The sequence below is a fragment of the Cryptotermes secundus genome, unplaced genomic scaffold (genome assembly GCF_002891405.2).
Source record: "Cryptotermes secundus unplaced genomic scaffold, Csec_1.0 scaffold746, whole genome shotgun sequence".
In the NCBI taxonomy this organism is placed as follows: domain Eukaryota; kingdom Metazoa; phylum Arthropoda; class Insecta; order Blattodea; family Kalotermitidae; genus Cryptotermes; species Cryptotermes secundus.
The window spans coordinates 502,870-518,851 of NW_019739224.1; the positions used below are offsets into that span (position 1 = coordinate 502,870).

Genomic DNA, 15,982 nt, shown 5'->3' on the forward strand with positions numbered 1-15,982 from the left:
ATCTAAAAGCTTTCTGAGAAGGTAGAATCACCAGGCATTTAACAGAGCTTCTGTAAGTACGTACAACGTATATATCTGCGTCGCAGAATAATTGCTGAGGGCAATAGTAAGAAATAAAAGGGTGGCCAAGCCGTATTCACCCCTGATGAAGAAAGTAACCTGGTAGCAAGAATTGCACGGTCCTATTCACTCAGTGGCTTCTGAGTCAGTAGGACAAGGCATTTGGCTTTGCATAATTTGTTATATATTTCAGGTTGGAACAGTGTGTATTTATAGTGAAGGGCCAGCCTTAACGAATATTGCATTTGGATAGTCTTTGAAATACTGAGCATGGCATACCAGTTGATTTTTCTTTTGTGGTCCCTTTCATCTGGACTGTCTATACAGGGTCTTCCTAAAAGATTGGTGGGATTTCATTGCCGTATATCTCCGTCAGTTTTTGGTGATGAAAATGAAAACGCATACGGATTCATAACGCGGCTCTCAAATTTTAATTTTATATATCTTGTTCTTTCGTGCTTCCAATTCCGACAGTTAGGCGGCGTGAAATGTAAGATGGCGACCCAGCAGGAGAAGGCCTATTTTTGTTGTTTCCACAACTGGCCAATGATTCCAATGACTACATTTTCCAACAGGACGGTGCTCCCCCACATTTCCATGGCAATGTGAGAGGTTTCCTTAATCTGGTCCTTCCGCAACGATGGATTGGACGTGCTGAAGGTGAAGATGTCCCTCTTCTCCAGTGGCCACCTCGGTCCCCGGACATAACTCCGTGTGATTTCTTCTTGTGGGGGTTCGTGAAGGACATGGTTTATGTACCCCCATTGTCCCACTCACTCCAGGATTTCCGAAACAGAATCAATCGTGCTGTGGAGACCATCACACCTGAAATGCTGCAGCGGGTGTGGCAGGAATTCGACTATCGCATTGATGTGTGAAGGGTAACGAAAGATGCGCACATAGAGGCACTTTGATGGATATACATAAAATTTGGACCGTTAAACTTCCGATTGACACATGTTATGATTGTACACTGTGAGAAATACGAAATATATACGTATCTGGAACCCCACCATTCTTTTATGAACACCCAGTATATTACAAACCGCCGTCTAGCAGATTGGTGCCCAACAACGTCGGAAGAGAAACTTAGGAATCCACAGAAAGTCCTGAATTCAGAAGTAAAATCATCATTCTTTGAATGTAAGGGTGTGTGCTTTAAAGAATTAAATACCAATCTTGGAAAAAGAATGCATTTTCAGATGTTGGTAATAATCTACATTATGAATGTTTGTTTCACTTATAACTTACCGAAGAGGTTCGTGATCATGCCATACGTGGAGAACAGACTGAAGTCCACTTCATTCCAGTTGAAGCGGTAACGCGTAAATAGGTACATTACAGCCATCTCCCCTGCAAACAAGTAGAAGAATAACATTCAGTTGAAAGGAACGCTTCCTAGTGTAACGTTCATTTCAAATTTTGCTGAAAATTTGTTGTTATATTAGATCTTTACTAGCGTAATTTTTTTATTTTGAAAAAAATGAAAGAAAGCATATGCGATCTTCATGCTATCTGTGTGTCTGCCGATCCCCTCTCCCCATTGACTTTTCAATACCGGAACCAATCTTTATGAAAATTGGTCTGTATGTCATCTATCTTAGCGGTGTACTTCATAAATCGCTCCTATCAGTCTGTGTATCTGTATGTGTATCCTTCCTATTGTTTCTAAGCAACGGCTCGGTAAACACGCTATTTCCTTGGAAGCGTTCCTCAATTATCCTCACGAGGTTGAGTGGAATCGAACCCGGACCTCTCGATCTGTAGCCAGGAACTCTGACCACTTCACCACAGATGCGGTCATTAATTTATACAGCAAAGAACAAAAATCCGAAAACAAGACCTTGAGAAATCACTGACAGCTCCAATGAAGGCCGAAGAAAGAACTGCAGAGAAATGAAAAGAACAAGGTGCTTAAGTAACAACTGTTAAGCTTATCTAATACCACGTAGTGCAAAAGCAAAACAAATGCACTACTGAACTCAAAACAGATGGGAAAAAATTATCCTCGAGAACAGTAGGAGTGACGATGTTCTGAAAACGTGGCCACATTCATAGCAGTTGATTTTGTTTTGCTCAAATCATGTCCTTAAACTAATGGAAAATGTGTTCATGAATAACAGATTTAAATACGTTAGAAAAACACCCAAAATGGCAGTAGGTATTTAATTAAAAGGTAAAATTATCACAGTGCTTGATTGGGTAAACGCAATACCATGAAGACATTGGGGTTGGGTGGAGGTATAACTCGAATTTTCTTGACCTCGACATTAGATGAAGGTGAGTGGTAGGCTACATGCCCCTGCCTTTTTACCCCTCGGGAATGGGAGTAGGAGTGTGGGTGCTGCGGATATGCAGTGCCAGGAATTGAATATAGGTCATCCAGTCCGTAGCCCGTCACTATACCGACTCAGAAATCCCGACTGCCAGTGTCGCCGTTCTTAAGATGGGAATAATCAGTACCTTTCGTACATAGCTAACTTCACAGAGCTGAACCCTTCTTGAGAAGCCGCCAGTTGTATAGCTACTAAAGAACTTCCCATCATCTTGTGGAACCCGAAGGCTCATCACCGTGTTCACAAGACCGCTCCACCGGTCCCTATCCTGAGCCAGATCGATCCAGTCCATACCGCCCCATCCTATCTCTCTAAGGTCTATTTGAACATTGTCCACCCACCTACATCTTGGTCTTCCTAGTGCTCTCGTTTCTTTTGGTTTTGTCACGAATATCCTATATACATTCCTCTTCTCCCCATTCGTGCTGCATCCTCTTCCCATCTCATCCTCCTTGCCTTGATCATTCTAATTATACTTGCAGAAGAGTATAAGTTATGAAGCTCCTCATTAAACAGTTTTCTCCAATTTCCCGTCCCTTCATCTCTCTATGGTCCATATATTCTCCTTAGCACCATGTTCTCGAACACTCTCAGTCTGTGTTCCTCCTTTAATGTCAGAGATATTTCATAAAGTTTCGCAAGCATATAGAATTACAAACAAAATTATAGTTTTGTATATTCTAATTTTTTGTTTTTAAACAGCAGACGAGAAGACAAAACCTTCTGCACCGAATGGTAGCAGCCTTACCCAAATTCAGCGTCCTCTTAATTTCCTCCTGAATCAAGTTTAGATTTGTTACTCTCATTTCCAAATATCTGAACTGTGCCATATCTCTGCCTCATGATTTTGCCCTGCATTCTCTTGACGAGCCAGTAACATATATTGTACTTATGACCCTTCTTGTGAACTTGTACAATGATAGACTCCTTCCACTGATCAGACATTTTTTTCTTATTCCAAATAGAGTTAATTAGCTTATGGGTCTTAGAATGTAACATTTTACCTCCTGTTTGAATAAGTTCTGCCGGGATTTGTTCACTAGCTGGCGATTTATACCTTTTCAACTTTGCAATAAGAATTTCAATTTCAAAAGGACTAGGACTAGGTACTAACAGTTTATTTGTATTTTCACGTGTAAGGGGGTACGCATTACGAAATGGCGGTATCTAGTTCAGATGATTGGATTTATTAACACTTTCGTTACAACCCCTTTTAATTACACTCAAATTACAGCGCTATCGGTGATTTACACACTTCCCAGTTCACTGTTCCACACGGACTAGGATTCTATGTCTTCCACCAGTCGTCTCCTAGCAACGGATCTCCACACACAAACTAGCGCTTCAATTCACTCCAAGTATTACACATAACTAAAGTCTTTCATTCACACGACGAACTTTCCGTGGCTGTCACTTAAACGCTTAAACACTCTCACATACACCCAAATGTCGTTATACACGTATAACTTCCGCACTGTACACACAGAAAACAGCCTATACTCGTATTGTTGGAACGTGTATACCGAGCGATTGCATAGCAACATTCGCGGCACGGACTCCATAGAAAACGCTGCACTCTCACTGTTGCCTTGCGTGTATTGTGTCGCGAGGTGTTTCGCGGTCAGTTACCTAGCAACGCTGTGTCCATCCACGTTACGTTATGTATTTACATCTGCCTAATACCACTGACCCTACGTACATTCAGTAACTGAGAGAAGTAGTTCCTCCACCTATTCAAAATGTTGTGGGAATCTGCAAGCAGATCACCATTCTCATCCTTCACTAATTTTTTTTAGCGGCCTCCATAGTCTAGGGGTAACGTTCCCACCTTATGACTCAATGTACGCGGGTTCAAACCCGGCGGAGGTCGTCGAATTTTTAAGGGCGGAAAAATTCAGGGAACAAGTCCTCCGGGAGGGACTTTAAGCCGTGGGTCCCGTGTCGTAGCTTTACGGCACGTAAAAGAACCTCATGTCCTAAGGGGACCACTGAGCCAAATTCAGGACATTTCCCGCCCAACAGTAGTCTCTAACGACTCTGGTAGATGGGGGAAGCATCTAGATACCGCCGAGCCAGTAGAGGCCGAACTCGCTGGCTGAGTCGGGACTGATGGCACGCACCAGTATCGGTAGGGTATAGAGACTGGTAGAATATCACAGGGGGGCGTACAATAGACCACTGGTCGCGATGCATGGGGAAACCCACCCCCTACAATAATAATAATAATAAGTTTTTTAATTTTTTTATTGTTAGTGGGGTGGGAGTAAAGTCCCTTGTACTGCGGCCACTTCTGGCCTATTGTACCAGCCCCAGATGAGAGGTGAGGGTGATTGTGGAGCAATTGGCGGAGTGAAGATTGCCAGGGGAAACCGAAGTACTCGGAGAAATCCTGCCCCAGCGCCACTTTGTCCACCACAAATCCCACTTGACCAGACCTTGGATCGAACCCTGGCCGCCGCGGTGGGAAGCCGGCGACTAACCGCTTGAGCTATGGCGCGGCCCTAATATGAAGTTAGGACAACGGGTAGAAGTGATGGAGTGATTAAGGAAAGAAAGTTCACAAACAAACGATACGTTATGTCACGTGTTAAGAGATTGTACACAGCTTGTATTGACTACTGATTTTATTGAATGCTCAGTCCTCGAAACTACAAGTAATTATAATTTTCTCACTAATGTACACAATCTGTAAGTGCAGCTGTCAACAACTGTTATTGGAACTCTTCATTGCTTGATAGCGGCTTCTAGCAGTGGGAAGTCGGCCTCTAATTGACCCAGGCGGATGACGACGCGTCGAACCTGGATGGCTTCAACTCGAGTTCCAACTTCTATCATCTTAAGTTTTCAACTCGCGTATTGGTGTGGTCTCTTTCAGGCTCTTTCTTGCTTGTGTGTCTGTATTCTTTCATGCGATCCACATATCGCAGGGTGTGTAGAGAGTATGGACACGAACTCATGGCCGGACTAATCGTCACTATCATACATATTTTGGATTTCTCCCTGATGAAGCAGTCTCGGAGCACATGGGTGAGCTTGCTGTCTCGAAATGGGATATGAGCAGCATTCCTGCCAACTGCCCAGATACACTCCTTTAAAACTATCAGCGACTTCCTAATCACCGCATCTTCCATCCTTGTCTGCTTGTTCGCAGAGGACATACCTGCTTCCGTCTCGTTACCCACTAGTTCGACCAGTGATAACCTGCCATGATCACGTTTAACGCCAGGTGACCGCAATACAATCTGGAGTATTGCGTGAGACCGTGGAGAATTGGAGTTTGCCAATGTCTGCCTTGATATTCTAGCAGTGTTACCGTGCCGGATAAGTTCATGGAGCTCATCCACTGTGTCGACTGATTTTTCAGTGAGCTCTACGATCTTCACTCGTTGCTTGGTGTCAAGAACACGCAGTTTGGCTTTCTCCTCTAACAAATCGAAGACCTCACCCTTGTGGATCTCAAAGAAGCTTGCATATACCATGAGGTTCAGGAACTTATATTTTGGTGACTTGAGGAACTTGAAGACATCTTGAGCTGCCATGGCGTAGATTGATTTCTGGCAGTCTCCTGACTCTCCCTGGAAGTAACTACCCATTGAGGACTTGTCAATTTCTGTCTGCTGGTATGCAAAACTTGTTGCCGTCCAACCCTCGAAGATTGTTTGGACTAGAGGCTTTGCTGTGTGTTTGTAAACTAAGTCATTACAACAGGATTCATCAAAAACGTAGTCAAATCTGAAATGTTTGTTGTCTAAGGCGTTTCTGAGATCCACTGTGGCTCTGGGCACATGTACAACAATCTCGTCTTTACTGGGCACCGAGATCACATCCACCTCGTTCCTGGACACCTCTTCCTTGTTAAGCGGCCTCTTTCTGATGCAGACTTTAATCTGATGGTCCCCTACCGGATCTGACTGTTGTAGCGGACGGAAATCAATAGTGTTGCGGTAGTTGCTGATCATAGCCGGAAAATCCAAATTTCTGTTTTCGTTATCCATTTTTATGTGAGCCTCCCTCGTTTCTTTAAGCTTCGCCTCTCTCTGACGCCGTATCGGTCGCCAAGCCTGCTTTACAGAGTGACACGTTCGTTCTCGTTCCCCTTGTCTTCGTACTGCTGTCATTATAGCGTGGTGGTTCTCCTTAAGTTCTTCCCGTAGCAGGAGCTGCTTGTCCAAATGCCGTTCCTCTTTAATACGTTGCTCCAGTAGCTGTTGATACAGTAGAGTCTGCCCTTTAAACTGTTGCTGCGGCTGCAGCTGATTTTGATATTGTTCCTTCAGATTCTGTTGCTCTTGAGGCAATTGTTGCAGCTGATCTTCCTTCTGGAGCTGTTGCTGCAAATGAAGCTGCCTAGCAGCAACAGTGTCGACTTCGGGCGTACTAGGAGACGGAGCGATTATCTTCACGTCCGGAACAGTTGCAGCTTTCTTTTGGTCTCCCAACCAATACGGAGCAGTAGACATATGCATACCCGGATTCTTCGTGGTCTCTTTAAACTGATTTAGTGTTATCAGGACCTCCATGCTTTCATCAGTGGTATTTATGTCGATGTCAGTTTTCGCTTGTATGCTTTCTTGATTAGCCTCCTTCATATGTTCAACGGCTTTCAACCATTGTTGGATGTATTCTAGCCTATCCTCCGGCATTTCTTGATTGACCGTCAGCCTTTCTGTGATTGATGTCACGCGTTCAAATTTTGCCATGATTGTTCTTCAAATGAATTCCAATCTAACGATGAACAGTTCAGTAAGCACAACAGTTAAATCTGAATCCACTTCTACCACCAGTGGTCACTTGTTATTAACTATTCACGAGGTTTCGATTTATTATTGAATATATTGAATGCTTATGACTCGTAACTACGAGTAATTATAGCACTTTCACTAATCTAGACAGTCTGAAAACAATTGCAGCACACGCCAGATCACCTCCGTCTGCTGTCTTCACTAGTCCTCAAAGTCAAAGTCGTTGCCTCTCAGACCTTGTTATATAGTCCCGACACGGACCGCATAGAAAACATTGCTTCCAACAGTTATATTGTTGCGAATGTATTTGTTTATCGAGCCGTTGCTTAGCAATGGGTGTCTCCTCTGATTCCACTATTCCGGCCGTCAGTTGTAATGTCAGTATTTACATTATTCTTTTTGAATCCAACTTAATGGCCTGATAATATACGAGCATCGTAAGGATTTGGATTGGTGAGCTACATTGACACTCCAGCCGGTTTTATGCATCTAGACCCAAACCTTTAATAAAAGTCAATCAATCGGTTTGGTACCCTATTGTTGCTGTTAGCCTAGCTTCCTTACATTGTAAAAATATGAAATGACCCTTATGAGATAACCTGGCTCTCTGCGTGTGCGTGTATCTCTCCTATCGTTGCTAGGAAACGATTAGGTAAACACTTTCGCGTGGCAACTAATACAACGCAACAATAGAATTGTTGGACGCGGTGTTTTCTGTTCGGTCCGTGCAATATGAAATAATGTTACGACGAATATGGACATTGGTATTATATTTCAGTATTACATTTAGCTCTTTATTTACTGCGACATGTTTCGGTCATACATGACCATCATCAGGCAGGAATACATATAGCTATTGAAAATACCGATACAAATATTTGTTGTGTTGACGGTAGCATCGTTTCTACATATTATATATTGTCTGAGACTCACGACAGGATGCAACCAATAACAGTAAAATTCCGTACTTATATAATTATATAACAAAATTATGCAGGCAACAAGCGGAAGTCATACAAAATTATGATAACGAAAATGATCGCAGCATTGGACAAGGAGAAGCCTGGCATAGAAAGTATAAGAGGCTTAAACTTGGCGGCGGTCAAGCATACGACCGTTCAAGTGACTAAACTGCCGTTGTAGTGGAAGCTACTAGAAATAGGGCATAATCCTCTATACTGAACCTGGCCTGACAGAGGACCTGTATATATTTTATATACATTAATTTAAATATCCTTTACACTATGACAAATGACTTGCTACTGCAGACAATGACTCTTACAAAAGGCAGACCCGCCCTCTCGTCGGAATGGGCGCCACACAAAAAGAAGATCGAAACTGTCAAACAGTAATAAATATCTGGTCATAAGCCCCATATGGGCTCGACACCAAGACTAACTGACTGACTGACTGACTGACTGACCGACCGACTGACCGTCAGTCGCAGTGTGACTTTGACTTTGGCCATTGGTAGGATCCCATGTGGAGGCGGGGTCCAGTACCTTCACCGTAGCCCTGCGAGTCGTAGGAGGCGACAAAAACGGAAGTTTCAAATCTGAAGCACTAAAATATGGTCACGAGTCTTAAGGGACTCGGACCCGAAAATGACTGGGCTGGCGAAGACCAGCAGCAGTTGCAAGCGACAGACCCGTCCTCTCATCAGAGAGAGCGCCCCACACCAACAAACCCGCAACTGTCTAACAGCGATAACAACCTGGTCGTAAGCTCCAGATGGGTGCTTTATCCCAAGACAGACTGGCCGACTGACCGTCGGTCGTAACATAAGACTCAGACGCAGACAATTGGTAGGCAACGACTCAGTATACACGTTTCAGCGAACCACAACAATAGCAGCTGTGTTCTCTGTGGACCATGCTACAACTAGTTGCTAGGTTACAAAGCACTTCTAAGAAGATATGATTTCTATGTCCCGGTGCTAGGCAATAGAGCTGTAAACACGCATCTCTAATTGAAGAAGGGCGTTTTCTATGTGGTCCGTACCGCAGGTATATAACCAACGTCTGTTTGTGTTCTTAATAACTACTAAATTAATTGTATTTTATGTGGTTATGTAAGGTTATTCATCAACACAACCAAAATGTTTTTTTTAATCAATCAATATTCTTCAGATTGAATTTTATTTCTTACCGCTACATATTTCTGTCTTCATGGAACCATCGTCAGGCAGTATTACAGAACTATTCAAGTTATTTGAACTCGCAATGTGGATCCATATTTTGGTGCAACGGATCCGGATTATAAAAGTTATCCCTTAAATTACAATGTGAGAATTACAATATTAAGATTATCGAAGTTATACGAATTTGCAAGGAATTTGTATTTAAAAATATTAGCAGGTAATATCATATTGAAGGTGATAATACGATGGCATTATGTATTAAGAATAGATAATTACGAGTAAAGAATTAAATGTTACACAATTAAAATGAATACAAATATGTATTAAAACTGGTAGAATAACTATTAAAAATTGTGGAATATAAAGTTTCTCATGTAATGTCGAAGTTCCGATGTTTTGTGATAGGTCATATGAATCCATGTTGTTTAAGCGTCTCACCATTAGAAGTTAGTTCTCCCGGCGTTGTGCTGTATTAATGGCCGCTATTACCTTGGGGCTCTCACGGTGTGTTAATACTGTAACGTGGATGGATACAGCGTTGCTAGGTAGCTGACCGCGAAACACCTCGCGACTGAATACACGCAAGGCAACAATGGGAGTGTGGCTTTTTCTGTGGAGTCCGTGCCGTGACCGTTGCTATGCAATCGGTCGGTAAACACGTTCCAACAGTAGAGGCTGTTTTCTGCGTGATCAGTGCGGAGGCTTATAACGACATTTATAGACAGAACACATGGCATCGGGAGACCTACCCCGTGTGGAGGCGGGGTCGAATACCTCCACCGTGACCCTGCGAGTCGTAGGAGGCGACGAAAAGGGAAGTCTCAATTCTGAGACAGTAAGATATGGTCGCGAGTCCCAAGGGACTCGGACCCGAGTAAGACTGCGCTGGCAAGGACCAGCAGCATATACGAAAGACAGACCCATCCTCTCGTCAGAGAAGGCGCCCCACAGAAACAAGACCGTAACTGTCAAACGATAATAATTAATATCTGGTCATGAGCCCCAAATGGAGCTCGACACCAAGACTTACTGACTGACTGACGGTCAGTCTCAATGTGACTTTGACTTTGACTTTGACTTGAACAGATGTGAGTATTTGGAGAGAATTTGGTCAATATTTGGGAGTGTTTGAGTGTGTTTAAGTAGCAGCAACGGGGAGTTCGTAGAAGACCTGTGAAGATTTAAAGGGTGATTGAAGACCTTAATTATATACTTGGAGTGATTTAAGTGCTGGTATCTGTGCTCAGATCCGTTGCTAGGAGGCGATTAGTGGAAGACAGAGAATCCTAGTGCGTGTGCAACGGTGAACTGGGAAGTGTGTAAATCAGCGATAGCGCTGTATTGCCTGTATTTGAGTGCACTGAAGATAGAGTGTGCCGGTCACGGTAGCCGAGCGGTCTAAGGCATGCACTGTCTTCGCTCGTTCGGAAGCCGGGATCGTGGGTTCGAATCCCACTCAGGGCATGGATGTTTGTGTGCGTTTTTCTGTGTTTGTCTACAGGTAGAGGCCTTGCGACGAGCTGATCGCTCGCCCAAGGAGTCCTACCGTATGTGTAAGATCGAGAAAAACCGAACTGAACAGAGTTCATGGAGGTATGCCTAGGCCCACTGGGGCTGTAGTGCCAAAGGGGAAAATAATGTCTGTGCGTTCCTTCTGGATGGGCGTTGTGTACGTCGTGTCTTGGTTCAATTTTAATTACGTAGTACGAGTAATGGCTTTCTGCCGATCACAGTGGCCGCGCGGTCTAAAACATAAACATAAGGATCGTGGGTTCCAGTACTACTCAAGACATGGATATTTCTGTGCATTTATTCTGTGTTTGTGCTGCCACTTTCCGTTAGATCGACAGTAAAGGAACTGCATAAAGGTTGTACACCTTGATCGGTTGTTCGTGTCTGACATCCTTCATTTTGTTTGAATAAGCAGCTATCGCTTAGTGTTAAAGGCAGGAATGATAATGCGAGAGTTGCGAAAATATAAGAAGTTATATTTGAAGGATGACAGTGGAAGCGTTAAGAGCTTTGGTATTTATCTCCGACATTAAATTCACATTATTCAGAACTCCTGAAGATAAAATTATTTCGAATTAAGGTCCCATGAACTGGGTGGCTCTAGAGGTGCCATATGCTTATGTTGAACTTGAAAGTATCATATTGTATCGTATTTGATCAACGCGTTGCCAGGCAGCAGCTCAGTAAACACGGTACATTACGCAACAATAGAGGAAGCTGTGTTTTCTATGTCGTTCGCGCTAAGCAGCAGTAGGAACGGGGTTGTCTGTGACCAGTTGCTAGGTTACGCAACGCCTCTGTAAACATACTTTCGCGCAAGCGCAATGACGTCACGGTCTAGTAGTACTAGTTATCACGTAACTTGTTTTCGGTGTTGTCCGTGCGGCGCCTATATAACGAAGACCTGTTAAGTTTAAGTTAGTGGGGAGCCCAGAAATGTTCAGCGATTCAGAGTGCAGGGACGAGAATGGAGCGTGAATTGCGAAGATTGATGACAAACTATGACAGTGGAGTACAGAGTGATTGAAGACAAGGAGACTTCATAGTGATTTGAAGTGATAGTGTCTGTGTTGAGATACGTTGCTAGGAAACGACTAGTGGAAACAGAGAATCGTAATGCGTGTACAAGGGTGAACTGTAAATTGTGTAAATCAGCGATAATGTTGTAATGCCCTTATTTAAGTGTAATTAAGAGAGTATGTGTGTAACCAAAGCGCTGATAAATCCAATTATCCGAACTAGAACCGTCATTTTTGTAGCCGTACCGACCTACGCCTGATAAAATTGATATTTTTTTTATAATTACAGGAAATATCTAACCCAGACATATTTTGATTTATCTTATTAGCCTACTTTCCTTATTTTGAAAAATGAAAAGGAAGGTCTGCTCCTCCAGGTTGGGGGAGTCCCGAATGTGAAACAAAATGTGGTAATGAGTCCCACGGGATCTGGACTTGGAATTTACTACGCTGGCGAGGACCAGCAGCAATTGTAATCGATAGACCAATCCTCTCGCCAGAGAGTATTTTAAATAAGGACTATGATCGTAAGTGTTCAGTTGAAAAAAATGGTGGTCGTGAGTCTCTAGGGGTTGGTGCCAAGACGAACTGTTTGACGGCAAACCGACAGTCGTAAAGTAACCCTTGACTCTGATTCTGACTCTGGAATGACTATGCTGGCGAAGGCCAGTGACAATTAACCGACAGACCAACTGACAACATTCAGTCTCCGTGTGAGGGGGAGGGGAGGTCCGCTGTTCTGCATAGGCAGAGCGCCTACACAGAAAGGTCGATCCCTCGTCTCTCCAAAGGAGAGACCCTGTTGTCTAGCAGCGGAAAGGGAAAGAGATCGCGTGAGCCTACTTTAGGAAATTAGCTAAAAATTCAAAGAGGCTTATGAGACCTCCTTGCTGTGTGTGTGTGTGTATGTATCCCCCTAAATCCTGAAAGCCGCAATACTGGAGTCATATGAGACGGCCATTACATTACCGTATGATAAATAGTGGTGATATGTGATATGATGCCTGAAAGCTGTAATACTGGAGCCAGAGCAGCACCGCCGAGATGGTAATTCCTAGGCAACGGCTTTGTAACCATAGTTTGGGTTCGGGTCCTACCGCAGAGAAAACAGCACCTCCAACAGTTCCTCTGTTGTTAGCCTACTTTACGTGTGTGTATCCCCCTATAGTTGCCAGGCAACGGCCCGGTAAACGTGTTGTCGCGACAACAAATACACACGTAACTATACAAGAATTTCTGGACGCGTCGTTTTGTATACTGTCAAGGTCGTGTCAAAGGAGAGCAGACGGTTAGTTTCTTAGTCCCTTCAGGCGAATTTATTTGTAGTACCTCAAATTAGGGCAGGGCCGCATTCGTATTTTCACAGTTCATTTTCACTGATAGTCGAATTATTCAGCGCTGTGCAGTTCGAACCATTGGCGCCGTCTTTTTTAGTAGACAGGAAATGACTGAATACAAAGACAAAGGAATTTCAAATATACGTAAGAAAGGTCAGTTAGGGCCTCACAGTGACCTTCAGGAGAAATAAAGTGAACAATCTACAGCTGACAACACTCGTAGACCTATAAAGCGCAATTCTTATATTAAATTCTTTGAATATGTGTCGAGGGTTCTAATTGACATAGGCCCAATTACAGTATGTCAATTTTGTCTATACTTGGCATATTGGGGGGGTTTTTACGAACTCGGTGTAAGGTGGTATCACTGGAATAAAAGTTCACAGATAATTACATGCTTCATCATTGTAGTTGACCTCATGTTTGTCCTCGTTTAATTCTGCTTTGGAAAAATATCATGGAAGTGTTGATTAAAATTGTAATAGCAATTGTTGTCTTTAACAGTTTAATCTGCAGTATGATGTTATTTCTTTAGGTCGATATTTTCAGTGCAAAGATATGAATTACACTGAAATACATTCACCAGTTGGATGTTATACTCCGCAAGCGAACTATATCGACCGCTTGTCGGTGAAGTTAGTGCCAACATTTGCGGATAGAGGGTGTCGCGTGGTGAGCGCATCGGATTCTCACAGCCGTTAATTTCGGTTTTCTAGACCGGAGCCGCTATTTCCCTTATTATTATTATTTTGGAGTGGGTGGATTTCCCCATGCACTGCGACCAGTTGTTGATCTATTGTGCGTCTACCTTTAATTATTCTACTAGTCGCCATGCCCTTCCACTACTGGTGCTCGCTATCAGCCCCGTTCTGCCAGCGAGGTCGGCCCTCTCTGGCAGTGGTGCCCGATACTTTCCCCTCTACCGCCCTTAAAAATTCCACGACCTCCGCCGGGTTTGAACCCGCGTACCTTGAGTCATGAGGTGGGAACGTTACCCCTAGACTACGGAGGCCGCTGCTAATTTCCCTTAAATATCTCCTCAATTATCCTCACGAGGCTGAGTGGACCCCGTTCCAGACCCATTACTTCTCAGAAAATCTGGTAGCGCCGGGAATCGAACCCGGGACCTATGGATCTATAGCCAGGCACTCTGACCACTAGACCACAGAAGCAGATTTTATATTTACACCATTACTTAGTAATACAGTTAGGTATGTAATATAATGTTACAACACATTTTCGAATCAGAGAAACAAGTTCCATCCCCCCCCCCATGTAAGATGACGCAGTATAATGAAGAATGCGTTCCTAATGAAGACTTCTTCTCTGTGACTTCCCATATCCAAGGTGCCCTTGTAACAATGCGGAAACAGTTCGTTGAAAAAAATATAGTCCTTCAAGAAGTAGAAAATATATGTAATCTAGGCGTATTACTATACCGTAAAATTATACACAGGCCCACGGAAGACCGACCTAACATTTTTACTTTACAATCTGTGTAACAATAAAGGTAAGCAGTAAATAGTTATGAAGGTACAAGGTATTTCGTAGAATGTTACTCCATTCTCTAAAGAACAAAGACATGCAATTTTATTCCCGCAAATAAAAGTAATAACTATGGTAATTGAGTGTCATTAAATAATGAAGGTCAGAGTGGAATACGTAAACTTAAATGAATGAATCTTCACAGAGATTTCTGAACACAGGCGGTAGAACTGTGTGCTTCTTCTGAAAGGAAGAACAGTATTCACAAGGCGTTTACAGTAGAGGTTAAAGATAAATATACTTTAGGTAAAACTCAAGAACAACTGGGATATTATTAGAATTGATTTTTTTAATTATCAGAATACTATAAAATAAATATTCTATCGTATTTCTCTGCAGAGGTTCTACATTCGATACATCATAGGCCTATAAAATACAGCCTGACAATAAAGTTCGCGAACTCCTCGCGGTAACAGTGCTACATACTCGTACCTCATTGCTGAACACCACTGTGTTCGCTTTCGAAATACTCCCCTTGGGAAGCTATGTACCGATGCTATCGCTTAGTCCGCCCTTCAAAACAATTTTGAAACTGGTTTGTGGATTTAGGGATATTACTATAGACGGGGTTTGGAATGATGACCGGATTTATTGCACACTTATTCAACTCGTTATTACACTTCACAAATCACTATACGGTACACTATGTCTCTCAGTCTGTTAGTCTTCATTAGCCGTTGCTCGGTTACGGATTATAACAATTGCTATTCCTCTGCTTCCGTGCTCAAATCCCGTACAAAATTCTTGTCAAGTGTCAAGAGAACTCGTCGTCAAGATAACTCATCGGCATGGACCACGCAGAAAACAGAACCCCTCTATTGTCGTCGAGGTGTTTTTACGGCGCCGTTGCATAGCAACGATCTCGGTGCTTACCACATAGAAAACACCGTTCTTCTATTTTTGCGGGAGTTACCTAACAAAGGCTGCTGTTTACAAGGGCACTAAGCAACGGGTCTATACGCCACATTATGGTTTTTTTTCGGAGTTACACATGGGATGGCTTTATTCGGTACATGAGAATTTTCTTTCTCGGTGTCGAGAGATTTCTGTTTTGTGATATCGTGAGAGCGTAAATGTAGTTCACAATTTTAACAGTTTTCCTTTTTTTTTTCAGAACATACTGAGAATTTTTTTTTCTATTATAATTGAATAAAAATGACATTGACCCCCAAATCTACTCCGAATTCGTCCACGAATAATCACGAAACCCGTAACTAACGGGAGGTTGGAGAAAACTGCATATCGAAGAGCTTCACTCTCTCCACCCCTCACAAGAAATTGTTAGGGTCCC

The 15,982-nt window shown here is 43.0% G+C and overlaps 2 protein-coding genes across 3 annotated transcripts in view; one reads left to right on the top strand and one right to left on the bottom strand.

Annotated features, from left to right (window-relative positions):
• LOC111871770 overlaps nt 1-15,982 on the top strand; it is a 203,881-nt gene that overhangs the window by 27,860 nt on the left and 160,039 nt on the right. The gene's annotated exons all lie outside the window — the stretch shown is intronic.
• Nucleotides 1-15,982, bottom strand: part of LOC111871769 (proton-coupled folate transporter) — a 61,938-nt gene that overhangs the window by 14,681 nt on the left and 31,275 nt on the right. For both annotated transcript variants that reach the window (XM_023865081.2, XM_023865082.2), the window contains exon 2: nt 1,312-1,413. In XM_023865081.2, coding sequence (XP_023720849.1) covers nt 1,312-1,413 — 102 coding nt within the window. The remainder of the gene's footprint in view (nt 1-1,311; nt 1,414-15,982) is intronic.